The 19946-nt window shown below is 41.7% G+C and overlaps 1 protein-coding gene across 9 annotated transcripts in view; it reads right to left on the bottom strand.

Moving 5' to 3' along the window:
- Positions 1-19946, bottom strand: part of LOC143020262 (uncharacterized) — a 201683-nt gene that overhangs the window by 105774 nt on the left and 75963 nt on the right. For all 9 annotated transcript variants that reach the window (XM_076176511.1, XM_076176503.1, XM_076176475.1 and 6 more), the window contains 2 exons: positions 13798-14135; positions 6420-6541 (listed from right to left, as the gene is read on the bottom strand). In XM_076176511.1, coding sequence (XP_076032626.1) covers positions 6420-6541; positions 13798-14135 — 460 coding nt within the window. The remainder of the gene's footprint in view (positions 1-6419; positions 6542-13797; positions 14136-19946) is intronic.

Here is a 19946-nt window from a genome sequence, read left to right on the forward strand (position 1 = left end):
ATGACTTCCATTGTCCAGTAAGAAATGGAATTCTTAGTGATGGGCTACCTTTAGTAGAGATGAACAACCTCTTTAATTCTGGTCGAAGATGTTCAGTTCTCTTGAGGTAGGTCCGGATGGCTCATACCGGGCATAGAACTGTTTCAGTCTATTCTCCCCCTGCAAATTCGTCTAAGGACAGAACACTAAAGGACCAGAATCTAGGGTCGGATTTGGCAGGATCTTGTTTTTTGGCAATGAATTGAGGCATGAAAGTGAAGGAGACCTCTTTCCATCCTTTGGAATGGGCGACTCTTTAAGAGATGGCATGTAACTCCCCTACTCTCTTGGAAGATGCCACCCGCGGAGGAGAACTGATTTCCCTGGGGGGGCATGATCTTTGAAGTGCCTGAAGAGCATGGAAATTTCCGGTGAAAGGGCTAGGACCATGCCCTTCAGAGAAAACACCTGATTTAGAGCTGCCCTATAGCCTTGTACTGCCGAGAGGGAGATCTTCTTGGACTTCCTGAGGAAGTGGAAGGAGGCGATCTCAGGAATGGTGGCTCGATCTGGGACTAACTTCCTGGAGTGGCACCATTTTGCAAAGGCATTGCATTTCCCTTGATAAAGGTTAGCTGAGGAAGAGCGAATAGGAGCGGACATGTCCTCTGCCACTTCTCTGGGAAAACCCTTCTTTAGGAGGATCCGGACCATAGTCTGAATGCGTGAAGATTGAGTGCTGAAGGGTTCTTGTGCCAAGGCCCGTTGATGGGTGGATACAGAAGATCTGGTCTTCCCTGAAGGGCCAGAGGCTCTTCTACTGCTAGCTTGAGGGAGAACTGATTTCCCTGGGGGGGCATGATCTTTGAAGTGCCTGAAGAGCATGGAAATTTCCGGTGAAAGGGCTAGGACCATGCCCTTCAGAGAAAACACCTGATTTAGAGCTGCCCTATAGCCTTGTACTGCCGAGAGGGAGATCTTCTTGGACTTCCTGAGGAAGTGGAAGGAGGCGATCTCAGGAATGGTGGCTCGATCTGGGACTAACTTCCTGGAGTGGCACCATTTTGCAAAGGCATTGCATTTCCCTTGATAAAGGTTAGCTGAGGAAGAGCGAATAGGAGCGGACATGTCCTCTGCCACTTCTCTGGGAAAACCCTTCTTTAGGAGGATCCGGACCATAGTCTGAACGCGTGAAGATTGAGTGCTGAAGGGTTCTTGTGCCAAGGCCCGTTGATGGGTGGATACAGAAGATCTGGTCTTCCCTGAAGGGCCAGAGGCTCTTCTACTGCTAGCTTGAGGGCGTCCGGAAACCATGGGGCTTCGGGCCACCAAGGAGCGATCAAAGTCATCCGAAGGTAGGATGCGTGTCTTGCTCTCAGGAGTACCTTCTGGAGCGAGGGAAATGGTGGAAAAGCGTAGGAGTCCAGGTTGTCCCAACTTTGCAGAAGAGCGTCTTCTCCTGCTGCCAGAGGATCCGGGAAAGGGCTGAAATATATTGGGAGTTGGTGATTCCATCTCATTGCAAAAAGGTCCACTAGAGGCCCCATTTGCTGAGGATGAAGTTCGCTACCTCTCGATAGAGGGACCATTCTGTGTTGATTATCGGATTCTTCCTGCCGAGGTGGTCCGCCCAGACATTCCTCTTCCCCGGGATGTAGCGGGCTTTGAGTGACACCTGGAGATTCTTGGATAGGTTGAGGATGTCCATCATCAGAAGGCATAGTTCCTGGGAGACTGTGCCCCCCTTGCTCGTTCAGGTAGGCTACTACCGAGGAATTGTCCGACATTATGCCCACTACTTTTCCTGAGACTTGATCCTTGAAGTGACGGAGAGCCAGGAGTACTGCTTTCAACTCAAGCCAATTGATATGAGCTGTCTGCTCGACTGTGGACCAGGAACCGCTGATGTGATCGTCGTTGAGGTGGGCTCCCCAGCCCTCCTTGGAGGCATCGGAGAACAGGAGGACTTCGGGGGGAGATGGGCCGAGGGGCATCCCCATGAGAAGGTTGCATGGGCCTTCCACCAGAGAAGAGAATCCTTGACTTCTTCGGTGAGGGAGATGTGTTGTAGGGGTTCTCCCTCTTGCGGGGCCCACTGAGACTTGAGGAGCCACTGTAGCGGTCGCATTCTTTGTCTACTCCTGGGGATTAATTTCTCTATGGAGGCCATATGGCCCAGGAGGATTTGGCATTGTGTCGCCGTCAGGAACCTGGTCGATAGTGCCTGTGCAACTAGAGAAGCGAGATTCGGGATCCCCTTTTCTACTGGGAAGGACTCCATTAGGGAGGAGTCCAGGACCATACCCAGGTACGTGACTCTCTGTCTTGGTAAGAAATCTGACTTTTCCGGGTTGACTACTGTGCCCAATTTCAGGACAAAGGTTAGGACCATTCTCAGGTGTTCTTGGCATAGCTGGGCGGAATGTGCAAGGATCAGCCAGTTATCCAAGTAACGGAGTAGTTGAATTCCCCTGGAGTGGGACCACGCTGAAACGAGGTTGAACACACTGGAGAAGACTTGGGGTGCTGTGGAAAGTCCGAAGCAGAGGCAGGGGAAGTGGAAGGTGTTGCCCCTGTGGATGATTCTGAGGAATTTCCTGGAGGAGGGATGCACTGGTATGTGGAAATAGGCATCTTGGAGGTCCAGCGACACCATGAAGTACCCTTCCCTGATAGACGCCCTTACGGATTCTGGGGTGTCCATTCGGAACTTCATCAGGGAAAGGAACTTGTTGAGTGCAGACAAATAGATGACTGGTCTCCACACCCCTGTTGTCTTTTCTACTAGGAATAGCCTTGAGTAGAACCCTGGGTCCGGAGTCGAGACTTCCTCTAAAGCTCCTGTCTGGAGCAGAACGGAGGATTCCTCCGCTAGGGCCCGCCCGCGAGCCGAGTCCGGGTGGAAGCTGCTGACTTGGATGGGATAGGGGGAGAGGTTTGGGACAGTGGGAAAGGGAAGACAATAGCCTGTCTTAATGACTTAGTAGGTCCAGTCTTCCGCCCCGGCCTCTTCCCATGCTCTCCAGTAGAGGAAGAGGCAACCCCCTATCTTGTGCGGAGGGGCTGGCGAATTCCTAGGATTCCTGTGGGGGAGTCCGGAGCCTCTATAATGTTTGCGTCTAGGATCTCTAGTCGTAAAGGGACGGGGCTTTCCTGTCTGCCTTTTCGACTTGGAGTGGAGGGGTAGGGAATCAGCATGCGGGTTAGAAGGGGGGCCCTCTTCAATGGAGCATAAATTTCTCTGAGGAGGGGATCACTGGGGTCTCCTAGGACGGTGTCTCTCCTGCGGGACTCAATGTTGGCCCAAGACGTTAAGAGGCAGGCCGCTTGATGCTTCAGAGCTCTGCTCGAGCTTTCCCATAGAGCCTGGAGGTTGCATTCCCCTTGGGGTTGCAGCCCGGGTAAAAACTCCCTTACTGAAGCCAAGACGCGTTCCAGCCAGGAGTGCACCGTGAGAGAGAGCCAGGCCCTGAACGAGGTCCCTGGATTCTCTGCCGGAAAGGATGACGTTTCTTCTGAGCAGTGAATCCACGTCCGCTTTGACAAGCTCTGGCAACCGAGCCAGGATCAAGGCTGCTTAAGGTTTGTCCCTGATGGGAAGTAGAAGCGTTTTTGCTGTTCCACTGGAACAGAGCGCCAGCGCGGTTTTTAGTGCGTCGGAGGCCTGGTTCATGGCTCGTACTGTCTGTGTACTCCATGTGAGTTGGTTTTGTTGTTTGAGAATTGCCCGTCCTGAAGATTTCAGACTCGAACGTGACTTCCACTTCTTGTGGAAGGCTCAGTTGATTAGCTCTCCTAACTTTAGAGAGGATCTCTGAGCAGGAGGGTGTAACAACCATCGGGGATTCCGACTGGGAATCCCGCGAAGGTTGGTAACTTGCCCTCTCATCCCCGGCGCTGTGGACGTCGTCGCCGTCGTAGCTGGCGCCTGTCCGGTCAGCGAGAAACACCGCGTCTGCAACCTCGTCCCTGATCTCTGTCCTCGTGAGCAAAGGGCATGGAAAGGTCACCGTTGATCACCCGGCTCTTCCTACGGTGGGTGTTATGCGTACTGCGGGATTCCTGAGTAGAAGAGACTAAGGGGCTCTTTGTCTTTGAACCCGGGTTCTTTGTCCGTGCCGGCGTCGAGTTTCCGGGATGGGTCGGGGGCAAGCCGCAAGCGACCACATCCGGGAAAAATGTCATACAGGAGCGGTAGCTAGAGGTGGCCTGAGGCGCATATCCGTCTACGCTAACCGTCCTGGTTGAAGGAAGAGAGGACAGCTTGGCCTGAGAATGACTCGAAGTGGACGTTGTACCACCTTCCTGGCTACTACGCTTTGGAGGAGGGACCGTCGAGTATCCGGGATGGGTCGAGGGCAAGCCACAAGCGACCTCATCCGGGAAAATCTTGTACAGGAACGGTAGCTAGAGGTGGCCTGAGGCGCATGTACGTCTACGCTAACCGTCCTGGTTGAAGGAATAGAGGACAACTTAGCCTGAGAATGACTCGAGGTGGACGTTGTACCACTTTCCTGGCTACTACGCTTTGGAGGAGGGACCGTCGAGTTTCCGGGATGGGTCGAGGGCAAGCCGTAAGCGACCTCATCCGGGAAAAATCTCGTACAGGAACGGTAGCTGGAGGTGGCCTGAGGCGCATGTCCGTCTACGCTAACCGTCCTGGTTAAAGGAATAAAGGACAACTTCCTGTCTACTACGCCGTGGAGGAGGGAGAGAATTGCTCGTCTCCTCTGAAGCCGTAGTCTGCCTTCTCTTGTTTTTGAGGGGTGAAGAGGGAAGCCATTTTCTATGCTTGCGCACCTTTTCCCCTGCATGTGCTTTCCTGTGAACATGAAAGTACACGGAACACTGACTATCATCTCACTGAATGCACGTCTCACACAAGGATGAAGGTGAACACTTAAGAGCTATACACTTGAAACACCAAACGGGAGGATCCACTTGGGCTGGCGGTAAGGGGGTGAGACAAAGGTATCTCCCTTCGGCGAAGGCACACAACCCATCTTGATCAACAACAATACTGGAACCAGATTCCATACTTACAGTGAAGGGTAGGATACCCGGTGGCGGTTAAGGGAATAATACAGGAAAGGGAGAAGCACTTAATAAACTCCAGGACACAGGATGGCGTAGGGAAACCCCGATGAAATTGAAGGACGACGAACTCCTTAGCGTCCTGGGAGTGAGCTGGCGACAATCAAAGTGGGTTGCTTGATTTTCGGCACAGACGTAAACATAGAACCGTTGAGTAATTAACGGTTCGCTGCCGCGCTAATAATGGAGTTTGACTGAGAATCGGCCCATTAAGGGGGAAACCAATAAAAACTAAACATGTATAGTAGAGAGATGTTAACGTGGTCACTACTGCGAAGAGAATGGTTATAGTGTGCGAGACTTGTGGTGGAGGGCAAGGGCCCCCCCCCCTTTGCCCCAATGGGGCCCCTTACTGAGGATAAGCGTTGCCCAGACCCACAGAGTGAGGATTTTAATTTCGCAGTAGAAATACTCGCGCTACGCGAAAGTATCCTATTGTAAGGAGTACCGAAGAGTTTGTATTCTTCGGAACAAAAATGAACACCAAAGAAGATTGTGAATCGCTGCAAAGTTATCTCAATAAACTATGGGAATGGAGTAGGAAGTGGGAGATGGAATTCAATATTAAGAAGCGTAGTATAATGGAATTTGGAAGAAGCAAAAAAAGAATTGTGGGATCATATACACTGGGAGAGGAAGAAATTGAAAAAGTGGAAAATGAGAAGGACCTAGGAGTCATTATTATGAATATGTCATCTGAGAAACATATCAACAAAATTTTTAGAGAAACTTATAATTTAATAAGATCAATCAAAGTGGTATTTACATATCTGGACGAAGAAATGGTGAAGAAAATACTAGTCACTTTGATAAGACCAAAATTGGAGTATGCATCGATAACGTGGTCACCAAGTACAAAAAAATGCATAACAAAACTTGAAAGAATACAAAGGGCAATTACGAAATTGGCACCAACGCTCTCAGAACTATCATATGAGGAGAGGCTGGCAAACCTTCAGCTACAGATATTGGAGCAAAGAAGAGACTTGATGACTTTGTAGAATCATGAAAGGCATGGAAATTATTGATAGAGATGATCTAATAAAATGGGATAGTAGAGATAATTTACAAGACGACATAGAAAGAAAATCAAGAAAGACAATTATAGATGAGACCTGAAAAAGAACAGCTTTCCCCACAGGATAATAGACATTTGGAACAGGTTAGATGAGAATGTGATGTGTGTGCAAAAACGATACACGAATTTAAAAAGTCTAAATAAAATGAGATATGGAGACGGGACACCACGAGCATAGCTCCCCTTCCTGTAAAATATAACTAGGTAAATAAACATGCACACACTTATGTATATATGAATAAATAAACAAAGTTGTGCCAAATCATACCTCATCTTTTTCCTCTTCCCCTTCTTCTTCACGCTTCTTTTCCTCTTCTTTCTTCTTCAACCTTCTTGCTTCATACCTCTTTCTCCTTTCTTCTTCTATCAAATCAGCCTCTTTACTCTCAGCTAAGTGATGAGAGAGTAAAGAAAAAAATTAACTTCTTCATTGGACTAAGCAAAAAATAACAAAGATATCTTTGTGCACGCAAATTCTAAAATTAATTGTACCTTTACAATATAATACCATATACAAACCATCAATCACTTGAAAATACTTAAATCTATATCTTTTACAATGGTTTAACTTATGTAAAGGCTTGAGATGTATGATAATTTCCCAACTTTCCAGTATGAGCATCATGCAATATACACAGTTATTATCTTTATACAAGCTCTGCATTCTTAGTGTTTCCAAGTATTTGAGGTATATGTGAGATCTGTCTAGATCTACAGCATGCGAGAGTTTAAGTTTCCTGATGAATTCATATATTTTTGTTGATGTGGTAGGTGTGACTGTATGGTCTAGATGAAACTTACATTTTCATCTGAGGACACATTAGTCTGCTTTATGCTGACAGAGAACTGATTTTTACATAATGATCTATCAAAATGTTGACCATCTCTTTTTAGGCTAGAATGTTTGTGCCTACAGTAGTGACAACTCCAGGTGTCTGTTGTTGTTTTCAATGGAGCATGTTGGTTTTGTAGTTGAGTTTTGAATAATGCTCTCAGCATCTGCTATTTTTGTTCTTAATGATAGCATGATATTTCTAATAGGGAAGTACATTCACCAGTAAAAAAAAACATGGCATACAATGAATTACTGTACACTGAACAATTGGAAAACAGCATGAAATACAATAACATATTACTACCCACAATGATACTGCCAACTGTTTTAAGGGTTATCATCCTATTTCAATCATTCCATTAAATGTTCGCTTGAGTTTCTAAGACCCATGGATCCTAAGCAACCAACAATGGTTCTTAGGTCCACTCACATTTTCTCCAGGATGAAATGCTTGACTAGTTTGAAATATGTAAGTGTGGAGCTGTTTTTTTGCTACCATATCTAGGGTATTGGCTGCATAGTATTGTGAGGTTATAATTGCTCAGTACCATGCAGGTGATACTTTCGGGTCTATATGGAGTGCCCCTACAGACCAGATGCACATCATTTTGTCAGCGAAAGAAAATCTCTATTCATAGAGAAATTATGCTACTTTATTATACTACAACTGTCCCTCTGTTATGCTGTCCCCTACTCTTAATACAGTCCTGTTCTACTTCTCTGAATATACATTTCCTTTTTTGCCAAACCCTGTGGTTGAGAAGAAAGAATAGAGTTACTGGGTGTTCCCACTTGAGTAATAAAAGGTGAAAAAAAAAAAAACAGGAATAGGACTAAGCACCCTACTCTGTAGCCCCACAGGGGACATTCCTAAAAGAAAGAAAAAAAAAAAAGTCATTTAATGTGTGTGGATGTGGTACAGATGAGAGTAATAGAGAAGAGATAGGTAGTATGTTTGTGAGAAAAAGGATGGATGTGTTCGCATTGAGTGAAACAAAGTTGAAATGGTGGGGCAAGTTTGTGAGTGTAGTTGGGGTGTCAGGAGTGAAAAAGGGCAAGGGAGAGAAGGGGTGGCTATACCAGTAAGTGAAGGGATAGGTACTGTGGTGGAATGCAAGAAGGTTTCTTCAAGGTTAATGTGGATGAATGTGAAACTGGGAAAGGACATGTCAGTCTTTATAAGTGCATATGGGCCCTTCCTCTTTTCTTGGCTCTTCTTGGATAACATAAATAAATATAGATACAAGACAAATATTTTAATATTTATCTTGTACCTATGTAAATATGTTTTGGAAGGAAATTAAGAGAGGAACAGGAGCCAAATCAAGTAGAGAAGAAAATGTAAAAGGTGCAGATGGAGAGATAATGGAGATGGCAGTAACAGGAAGATGGACTGATTATTTTAGGGAGTTATTAAATGTAAAGCTGGCCGAGCGGGTTAAGGCATCGTAATTTGCAGCGAAGGTCGAGATGATGGCGATTCGAACCCTGCTCATGGCGAGTTGAACCAAGGGCATGGTTCATTAAATTCCACGCTACAAAGTCCTCTGTGAGGGGCACCGTCCTAGCCTCCCGAAAGGGGGGAGTTTGTGACGTTAAGCCAAATCAAAACCAAATCATTAAATGTAAAGGATAGGGAGTGAAAGGTAGTTGCAGTGGGAAGCACTAAGGAGATGACAAGTGATGAATGAGGAAAATGAAGGAGAAAAAAGGAAAGATGAGGTGAAAGCAGTTATTAAAATGATGAGAGCAGATTAGGTACCTGGTTTGGATGGGTGTCATACAGTGTCTAAAAAAGGGAGATACAGTGATAATGGACTGGTTGGTGAGGTTGTTTAATGTTTATCTAAAAGAGGGTAGAGTGATGGAGGACTGGAGGAGTGCCTGTATAGTTCCACTTTACAAGGGAAAAGGGAGAAATATGAGTGTAGTAGTTTCAGAGGGATAAGTTTGTTGAGTGTAGTTGAGGTTTATGGGAGGGATTTGATTGTGAGGATTAGGAGAGGAAGAGGAAGTAATTGAAGAACAGTGTGGGTTTAGCATAGGTAGGGGTTGTGTGGATTGGATTTTTGTGGTAAGACAGATATGTGAGAAAGCTCTAGTAAAAGGAAAGTTATTTTTATGGATTTGGAAAAGGCTTATAACAAGGTAGACAGGAAGGCACTGTGGGAGGTATTGCAGATATGTGGGATAGGTGAGAAGCTGTTAAGAGCATTCAAATTATTTATATGAGAATAGTAGAGCCTGTGTTTGAATTGGAGAGAGTGAGTAGTTTGAAGTAAAGGTGAGACTTCACCAGGGATGTGTTATATCATCATGGCTGTTCAATTTATATATGGATGGGGTGGTGTGAAAGGTAAACACAAGGATAATGGGCTGGGGATTGGAGATGGTTAAAGAAAATGGAGAAAAATGGAAGATGAGCCAGTTGTTTGCTGATGACAATGTATTTGCAGCAGGATGAGAGGAGGGATTAAGGATGCTAATGACAGAGTTTGGGAAGGTGTGTGAAAGAAGGAAGTTAGATACATACATACATATACCAAGGATTTTTCCCCCTTACAAGGGAGGTAGCCAAAAAGGAAAAGGCATAAAATCATTCCCACCCATTCCATCCCTGAATGCACTCCACACCCCTCCATCCTCCCTCTTATCTTAGCACCTCCTGGATGACGGGTCATCCCTTCACCTTGTCCACTCCCCTGGAAGTTAGATAAATGTGGGTAAAAGGTGATGGGATGTACAAAAAAAGAATATGGTGGCAAATTGGAAGCCTGGAGGAAGTGGATAGTATTAGATACTTGGGTGTGAATGTGGTGGGAAAGGAAGGAATGGAGGTAGAATGTAGACTGAGAAGCAAGTAAATGTCCTGGGGGATTAAAAAATGTAATGAGAAATAGACATCTGAGAATGGATGCTAAGAGGAAATTGTATGAAGGAGTCATTGTGCTGACAGCACTGTATGGGGGAGAAACATGGAACATAAGAGAGGAAGAGTTTAAATGTGTTTGCGATGAGATGCCTGAGAAGTATGGTAGAAGTTACTAGGCTGGATAGAATGAGAAACAAGGGGATGAGGAGGAGAGCAGGGTTGGAAAGAGAGTTGGGAGATAGGGTTGATGAAAGAGTACTGGGATGGTTTGGACACATGGAAAGAATGAAGATTAGTAATAGGGGTGGAAGACAGGTGGAGGGAGTGAACATGAGGGGTTGACCAAGAATGAGATGGATGGGATAAAAAGGGCATTTCGAAAGAGAAGAATGTCTGTTGAGGAAGGGAGAAGGTAGAAGATAGGGGTGTGTGGAGAATGGTAGTGTATGGATGATGCTGTGATGCATGGAAGGAAGTGGGTGAGGGATGGGGAAGTATGTATTTACCTAGTTGTATTATATGGGAAGGGATCTATGCTCATGGTGACACATCTTTGTATCTTTCAGCATCCAGTTTTTTCTTAAAATCTTGAATAGTATTTGCACACACAGTTTCTTTATCTAAGTTATTCCAGATATACAGCACTCTGTGTGGGAAGCTATTTTTTCAGATATCTTCTATAGTTATCCTTTTTGAGTTTCTTTTCATGACATCTTGTTTTTCCATTGTCATTTTTTAGCAAATTATTCCTATTAAGGACTTCCATTCCTTTCATGATTCTATAGTCAGTAGATCACCTCTTTCTCTTCTCTGTTCCAGTGTTGGTAGTTCCAATTTGGATAATCTTTGTTCGTATGTTAACTTGGAAAGAGCTGGAGTATATTCAGGGATGGAATGGGTGGGAATGATTTTATGCCTTTTCCTTTTTGGCTACCTCCCTTGTAAGGAGGAAAAAATCTTGGTATATGTATGTATTCTTTCTAATTTCCTTATATTCATTTTAGTACTGGGTGTCCATAGTGTTGCTGCATATTTCAGTTTTGGTCTAATCAATGTAACTAATATTTTTTTTAATAATTTCTTCATCCAACAAAATAGCTGGAGAAACCTTCAACCTATTAAGGTCAATGAAAGTGGCATTTGACTATTTAGATGGAAGAAATTATTAAAAAAAAATATTAGTTACATTGATTTGACCAAAACTGGAATAGGTATATTGTATATTTTATCTGTTAACTCTTCTACACATTCTTTCAGTATCCAATTTGCAATTCCATCTGGACCATGCGATTTTCTGACATCGTTTTTTTATTTGGTTGCTGATTTCCTTCTTTGTTGCAGTTTCATGGGGGGGGGGGGGATTTCTATCTCTCTATTCCCTCACAGTTAGGTGAGTTCTCAATTGTGAATACTGATTTGAAATGGTTACTCATAATTGCTGCCATTTCTTGTTCTGTATATTTATGACTTCCCTGGTGTAGCTTTTCTATTGTTTGTTTTTTAGTTTACCATGCACATATCTGTAAAATAGCTTAGATTGTTCCTTGCATTTTTCTATTATTTTTCTTTTCATAATTTCTCTTTTCTTCTCTGTATTTTTACATAATTGTGAATGACATTTTGACGCTCCCCAAAGGGATTTCTCCCCATCTCTCTTTCTGCATGAGAGGACAGAGCTGATTAAATGAAGCAGCCTTGCTGTGGATGTGCTGTGTTTTGCTACTTTGCTTCTGACCCAGGGCAGTGGGCGAGATGCAGGGATGACCTGTAATCCAGGAGGAGCCAAGAAAAGGAGGAAGGGGTGGTGAATGGGAGCGGAATTCGTGGGGATGAAATGGGTGTGTGTGGATTTATACCTTTAACTTTGGCTACCTCCCTTGTAAAGGGGAAAATGCTGTTGGTATGCTTATGTACAAGACAAATAAATATATGGTTAGTAAATTATGGGAGTTGATAACAAGGCCTGGGCTCAGCCCAGAGGCCAAATGTGCCTGTCCTTTGTTGTGGGTGTTGGTAGGTTTTGGAAAAAGGGAGCAAGGCAAGATAATCTCCAATGTCTTTTCCATAAAACCATCATGAACTGGTGCCTAATCTTGACTTCTCAGTCTGATGATTCCCATGACAGAGACTGATGGAGATGACATGCAGTTGCCTCAAATTTTATTGAATTTTTTTTTAAGCAAGAACTTATCAATGAATTAGATCAGAGGGTATGATTGGAACAGCAGTGTGGGTTTAACCACTTCAGAAATACAAATCTCTTCCTACGCACACGACATAACAATCACATGCACACATCGTAACACAGACAAAGCTGCAGAAATAATCCAGCCATACCTTGATACACTCAACACATGGTTCATCACAGACTCAAAATAGCTCCAACCAAATCTACAGCAACACTTCTCACCAACTGGATAAAAGAACACAAATACATACCTCATCTCTACATTAACAACACTCTAATACCACACACAAACACAGAAAATTCTTGGTGTAACATATGATACATCCATGTCTTTCAAACAACACATCACAAACATAAAAAATAAATGCACACCAAGACTTCATGCACTTAAGTCAATCACTGGAACAACATTTGGACAAAACAAAGAAACTAATACAACAATATACAAACGATGCATACGCTCAGTGATGAATTATGCGAGTCCTGCATGGGCTCCTAATCTCAGTGAGATACACCACAACACCCTTCAAATCATACAAAACAAAGCCCTAAAAACAATTACAGGCTGCACAAATACAACAACTACAGACCATTTACACCATGAAACAAAAGTCCTCAAAGTCAAGGACCACCTCGACATGAGAGGCACACAAACACTTGCCGCAGCCACCACAAACACATCACACCTGCTACACTACATAGCAGAACACCCACACACACCAAGAAACATTAAAACAACACCCAAAGACCTGTATCACACACAGATACTCTCTTCTCTTCCTCCACAACCACAAAATACCAGCTTCCGGAAACATATTCATAATCATATCACTCACCGGTCCATTAACACACTGCTGCATGCCAGACTCCCTGATATCCACCCTTCTGAATCCTCTCTCCCACGAAAGGACAGAGTCCACCTGGCCAGACTGCGGTGCGGCCATCACCCAGCACTTCTAAGCTACCAGAAGAGGCTGGATGACCGCATTGTGAACAGCTACCCAGGATGTAACACTTCACCCCATACCATACAACACATAATGGAAGACTGCATTATACACAATCATACACGCAAACAACACAACATACACTCTATAAAGGATTTGTGGGAAAACCCAGTTTCGGCTGTGGCATTCCTTAGGGAGACGGGACTGCTCGGACTGACAGTCTAGGGAACAACAACAACAACAACAACTGCAGGTCTCTATGAGCATAGCTCTTCTCCCACAAAATTCAACTAGGTAAATACAAATATATATATATATATTCAGAGGAGTGCTACAGGACAGTATTAAAAGTGGGGGGGCAGCATAATGGAGGGACAGTCACAGTACAATAAAGAAGCATCATTTCACTATGAGTAGAGATTTCCTTTAACACAGACAAAATTATGTGTGGTTCTGAATCTGTAGGGGCTACCCAGTCCTTAAAAGTATCAACTGCATGCTAATGAGCAGATTTTACCACACAATAACATGCAGTTAATACCCCAGATGGGGTAAAAAGCATAAGAAATACAGATGAAGTTGATAGACAGAGATCTTGGATACATCAGAGACCATATGTCACACACTCAGTGATGCATCTCCTGACAGAGTTGAGGGGGTTAACAGGTTTTGAAAATGAGCAGCTGTGTTGTCCACCTTGTAGGATCACTATATTTCATGTACCCACCATAAGTCCCTCCCTCTTAAATATAGTATAATAAAGGAAACACCTGTCATGGTATTATAATTTTTTCTACCACTCACCTGCATCCAAACTATGCTCACTGTCTGATCCTTCCTCATCACTGCTCATGAGTAACTGTTTCTTCATTTTTTCATTCAGGTTCATGCCTGCAGCTTCTGTGCCTCTCTTCTTATTCTTTTTACCACCCTCTTCCTCTTCTTCATCTTCCTCCTCCTCCTCATCTTTGTCAATACTGATGTCTAACAATCCTTCCTTTTTCTTGCCTCCCTTTGTCTTCTCTTCCTTATCACTACCCACTTTTCTCTTTACTTTAAGTTTCTTTTCTGCTTCTGATGTAATAGGCTTCTTTTTACTTCTTGGAGCTGGTTTGTAATTCTTTTTCTTCAATATGGTAAATCTGGCAAAACAAAATTTAAGTAAAATCAAAGTTACAAATGTTTATAGACAGGTATATTGTATACTCGTACCATATTTATACAACTATTTGCTCAGAATGACTTACAACTCCATTTAAAAATGTCATGTGTATCAACTAAAATCACTGAAAGATAACCAGCATTTGTGAAAAAAGTTTATATTGTTTGGGTTATGCCACATTTACATTCAGATCATAGAACAAGCACTACAAGATCAACCACCAAACTACTTCCATCAAAGGATTACAAAGGATTACAAAGGCGGAGCATGCCGACAGGAGACCATATCTAGGTCGGATGCGAAAAATAAAATCATAATAATAATAAAATAATAAATAAAAACTATAATAATGTATATAACAAATAAAATACATAAATAAATGCATAGATATAGTTAAATAATAAACAAACAGGTAAATAGTAAATAATAATAAATTGACATATAACACTGGTCAACAGCAATTTTTCATCAGGGATTTTATGTGATGTTTAATATGTAGTTTTGTCCGCTGATTTCGAAAATGTAATCGGTTTCCTTCTATCAGGCACAATTTTTCTGATGAGATAAGAGAGGCATATAACGCCGATCAGGATCATCGCTACATGTAATCGTCTTATACAGGCAAGTTCTGATTGGCATTTCATAGCCAATTGTGTACATTATGTAATTTCATGTTCATCGTTATGATTTTAGATAGCTGAGTTGAGCATTTTTCACAAAATATTTAAAAATATTTCGCTGATCATCTATTGAACCTTCAAAATTTTTCTTTTTGCTTCAGTTGTCCAGCCATCTTCATCATCATCATCATCATCATCACCATCACCAAACGCAATTCAGGATGTCAAGGCATTGCAAAAGCAGCCCTGATATATTTTGCTATGTCTGTGGTTCATTTACTATCAAAGCTCAGCAACGTGTCATCACAACTGAAATCAAGAATATTTACCAGTTATACTTTGGATGCTCTCTTGGGGATCAAGATAAGAGTTGGGCACCCCATATCATCTGCTCAGCTTGTTCAAATGGACTAAGGGATTGGCTTAATAAGAGGAAGAGAGCAATGCCTTTTGCAGTACCTATGATATGGAGAGAACCAAAGGATCATTTCACGGACTGTTATTTTTGCAAGGTTAATGTATATGGGTTTACTGCAAAGACTAAGCATAAGATTGTGTATCCTAACTTGGAATCAGCAAGAAGACCAGTACCACACAACGATGATGATCTTCCTATTCCAGTGCCACCAGAGAATGGCCTTCAGATGTCTGACGATGTTTTTCTTACCTCTTGCTTCTCTGTTGATGGACCGCTTTGTTTCAGTAATAACATTGATGAGTTATTCCGCTGTTTGTGTCAACAACATGTTCCATCTGAATGGCGCTTATTCATTGATTCATCTAAGAGAAGTCTCAAGGCAGTACTACTACACAACGGCAATAAGAAACCATCCATTCCCGTAGGGCATTCAGTACACATGAAGGAGTGTTACGAGAACATGCATGTACTTCTCAATGCCATAAAGTACACAAACTACAGGTGGAAAATATGTGGAGACTTGAAGGTGATTGGAATGTTGATGGGAATGCAATCAGGATTCACGAAATATTGTTGCTTTTTATGCCTATGGGACAGTCGTGCAACTGCTAAGCACTATGTGCAATCAGAGTGGCCCCTGCGAAAATCATATGAACCGGGGGTTTCTAGCGTCCAGAGTAAGCCACTTGTAAACCCAGAAAATGTTCTCCTTCCCCCTCTTCACATAAAGCTTGGCCTCATGAAACAATTCGTGAAGACACTTGCCAGGAAAAACTCTGAAAGTTTTGAATACGTGAAGGCTAAGTTTACAAAAATCACTGAGGTAAAACTGAAGGAAGGCGTATTTGTAGGTCCGCAGATAAAGGAACTCCTGAAGGACAACAACTTCCTCACAACACTGGATGAGACTGGGAATCTTTCAAATGGCTCTGTGAAAACTTCCTAGGCAACAAGAAATCTCCAGAGTTTAGAAATGGCGTGAAATGTCTTCTAGACTCCTATGCTGCAATGGGCTGTCGGATGTCACTGAAAGTACATTTTCTTGATTCACACCTGGACTTTTTTCCAGAAAACCTTGGGGCAGTATCTGATGAGCAAGGGGAACGCTTCCATCAAGATATTGCATCAATGGAACAACGGTATCAAGGATTTTGGAATGCAGGAATGTTAGCTGACTACTGCTGGATGTTATACAGGGATGACCCTCAGAAAAAACACCAAAGAAATTCCAAATCTCAAAACTTTTAAGTGGTAATCCTTTAGAGTACATTCTAACTTTGTTTTGTGCAAAACAGTTTTGATTTTGTACAATAAAATGCCATGGAAGTGTCATATCTTGTATTCAATATACCTTATAGATATGCTTTACATTCCCTGTACTTTAAAATAACAGGTATCTGTAACATTTAAATGTGACCTGATAGGGAAAAACGGACTTCAGATTCTTAATCAGCATAAAAAATTAACACAAAAAAGTTAGTTTGCAACTCTGATGATTAAAAAAAGTTTCATTTTGTTGACTAGTGTAATTAATAATAAATGAAAATCAAACAGACAAATGATAAAACAAAAACAAATATAAAATAAATTATAATCATTACAGCATCTTGCTTAGGTGTTTATCTAAATGATTCTTAAAGCTTTGAACTGAACTACATTGCACTACCTGTGCAGGAAGTTTATTCCATTCATTAACTACACGGTTGGCAAAGTTGTTTCTACCTACTTCCAAATTGAATCTATTTCCGGACAGTTTGAGACCATTGTTTCTTGTCTAATTCTCATTCAATGTGAAAATTTTGTCACTTTTGATGTTTTCAATTCCCTTTAGAATCTTAAAGACCTTTATCAAGTCACCTCTGAGTCTACGCTTTTTTAGGGAAAACAGATTCATATGTTTTAGTCGATTTTCATATGATTTATTTTTTATATTTGGAATCAGTTTTGTGGCTCGCCGTTGTATTTTTTCCAGTCTGTCAATGTCTTTAATGAGATTTGGTGACCTTACGGAAACAGCATATTCCAAATGTGGACGAACTATCGATTTATATAGCTTGTTAATGAGTGATGGACTTTTGAAATCAAAAGATCACACAATGAGTCCTAGAATCTTATTTGCTTTCTCAGAGGCTGAAATACACTGCTTGGATGATTTGAGGTCATTACTGATAATTACGCCGAGATCTTTTTCACTATCCACTTTTGTTAACGAATTTCCAAATAACTTGTAATCATACCTACTGTTATTTTTACCTATGTGCATTACCTTGCATTTACTTGTGTTAAATTTCATTAGCCACTTTTCAGACCATTGCTGTAATTTATCTAAATCTTCTTGAATATCTAATTGGTTTAAGTGATCATTTGCCATTCCGCACAGTTTTGTATCATCAGCAAATTTGGAAACAGTAGATTTTAGTCCATGGTCTATATCATTTATATATACTATGAATAGAAGTGGCCCAAGAACAGAACCCTGAGGAACTCCACTTGTAACATTTTTCCATATAGAAGTTTTTCCATTTAAAACAACTCTCTGTTTTCGACCATTCAACCAATTATTAGTCCAACCTAATAGGCTACCACTTATTCCGTGTAAAGCTAATTTAGTAAGTAGTCTTTCATGTGGGATGGTATCAAAAGCTTTTGCAAAGTCTAGATATATTAAATCTATATTGTTTCTTTTGTCATAATTTGAGATAACTGTATTGTAGAATTCGAGTAAGTTAGTCACGCAAGAACATTTCCGTCTGAAACCATGCTGGCTATCATTTATCAAACGGTTACTTTCTAAATGATGTTCAATAGCATCTCTGATGATAGTTTCCATTATTTTTCCTACGATTGAAGTCAAACTTATAGGCCTATAGTTATTTGGCTTCTTTTTGTCACCTTTTTTGAATATAGGAGTAACGTTAGCTAGCTTCCATTCTCTTGGGACATCTCCGGATATGATGGACTTCTTGAAAATAATTTCTAATGGAACAACAATCTCATTTTTCATTTCCTTTAACCTCTTCAGTACGGTTCAAAATCTCGCGGGCAGCATTAGCTGTTAGACGTACGATGTGTCGTAATAATACTCGCATCATAAAATATAGTCACCGCTTATATCGATCGTTCTCTCTTTCACCTGTGAATTTTGATAACCATAGAAAATGTGATGAAGACAGTTTAGAGAGTATGTCATTACGCAGGGGCAACTACAATATAATCAAGACGCCGATATGGCAGTCTCGCGTATCCACTTGCTCCTCATGCCGGCTACATGTGCGGCACCGTATGGAAGGGGTTAAGATTCTTGGATGCCAACCGTCTGGCCCTGGTGTTTTATCAACTTTGAGTTTATCTATACACCTTTTAATTTTTTCTTTTGTTATATTTACCGTGGTAAGTTTACCCTAGACTTTTCACAGGTTTCAATTTGGAGTTAACTTTGAGGTGTTTCATTTACGAATACCGAGCTAAAATAATTGTTTAAGATATTACACATTCCTTCATTTGAATATTCAAGTTGACCGTCAGCAGATAATAGTGGACCAATGTGATTCCTAACAACCTTTTTATCTCTAATGTAACTATAGAATTCTTTGGGATTCTCTTTGGATTTATTAGCGATGTTCATTTCGTATCGTCGTTTTCTTTTTCTTATTGTCTTTTTTAAATCTCTCTGTATTGATACATAACTTTCATAGTCATTAGATGCACCCGAGCACTTATATTTCTTATAAGCCTGTCTCTTTTTAGCAATACTTTTTTCAGTTTCTTTGTCGAGCCACTTTGGGTGAGCCTGATTTGGGGACATCTGTCCTTAAAAGAAATGTAAGTTTGAATCATCTTAGTGAGCGTATTTTGAAAAATTTCCCACATCTGATCTACAGGTCCTTCGTTTAATTTTGCCTCCCAATCTGTAAGCTGAAGCTCCTGACGTATTCCTATGAACTGAGCTTTACTGAAATCGGGTATTTTAGAAACACAAGTATCTATTCTAAAAAAAATTAGGAGTTTGAATCTATGTAAGTTGTGATCGCTATTTGCAACAGATTCACCGACTTCTACATCAGTTACCATGCTTTCACGGCTAGTGATCAATAGATTGAGTAAGTTTCCATATCTTGTAGGCTCTTTTATATGCTGAATTAAGTAATTGTCACCAAGAAAATCAATCAAGTGACTACCTATATGACCATGTTCATGGGTCATCCAATCAATGGCAGTAAAATTGAAATCACCCATTATAAATAAATCCCAGTTGCAGAAACTAGACAGTTCTTGAAATAACAGTTTATCGTCTGCTAATGATAATGTCTTTGGCCTATATATTACACCTATATTCATTTTTTGTCCATTTGTTTGGGTTAACAAACTATCATATGCATCCTGTTTCACTTTCTCTAAAACACAAGCATGAACATTGTTTTTAACCCCTTACATACGGTGCCACCTATGCAGGCAGCATGAGGAGCAAGTGGATACACGAGGCTGCCATATGGGCATCTTGATTATATTTATTGTAGTTGCCCCTGCATAATGACATACTCTCTAAACTGTCTTCATCACATTTTCTATGGTTATCAAAATTCACGGGTGAAAGAGAGAACAATCGATATAAGCGGTGACTATTTTCTATGATGCGAGTATTATTACGAAACATCGTACGTCTGACAGCTAACGCTGCCCGCGAGATTTTGGCCCGTAGTGAAGTGGTTAAAGTACAACAGAACACCCCCACCTTTCTTGTGGTTTCTATCCT

This window comes from Oratosquilla oratoria, chromosome 3 (assembly GCF_046742065.1).
Source record: "Oratosquilla oratoria isolate Oo_2021 chromosome 3, ASM4674206v1, whole genome shotgun sequence".
NCBI classification, from domain to species: Eukaryota; Metazoa; Arthropoda; class Malacostraca; order Stomatopoda; family Squillidae; genus Oratosquilla; species Oratosquilla oratoria.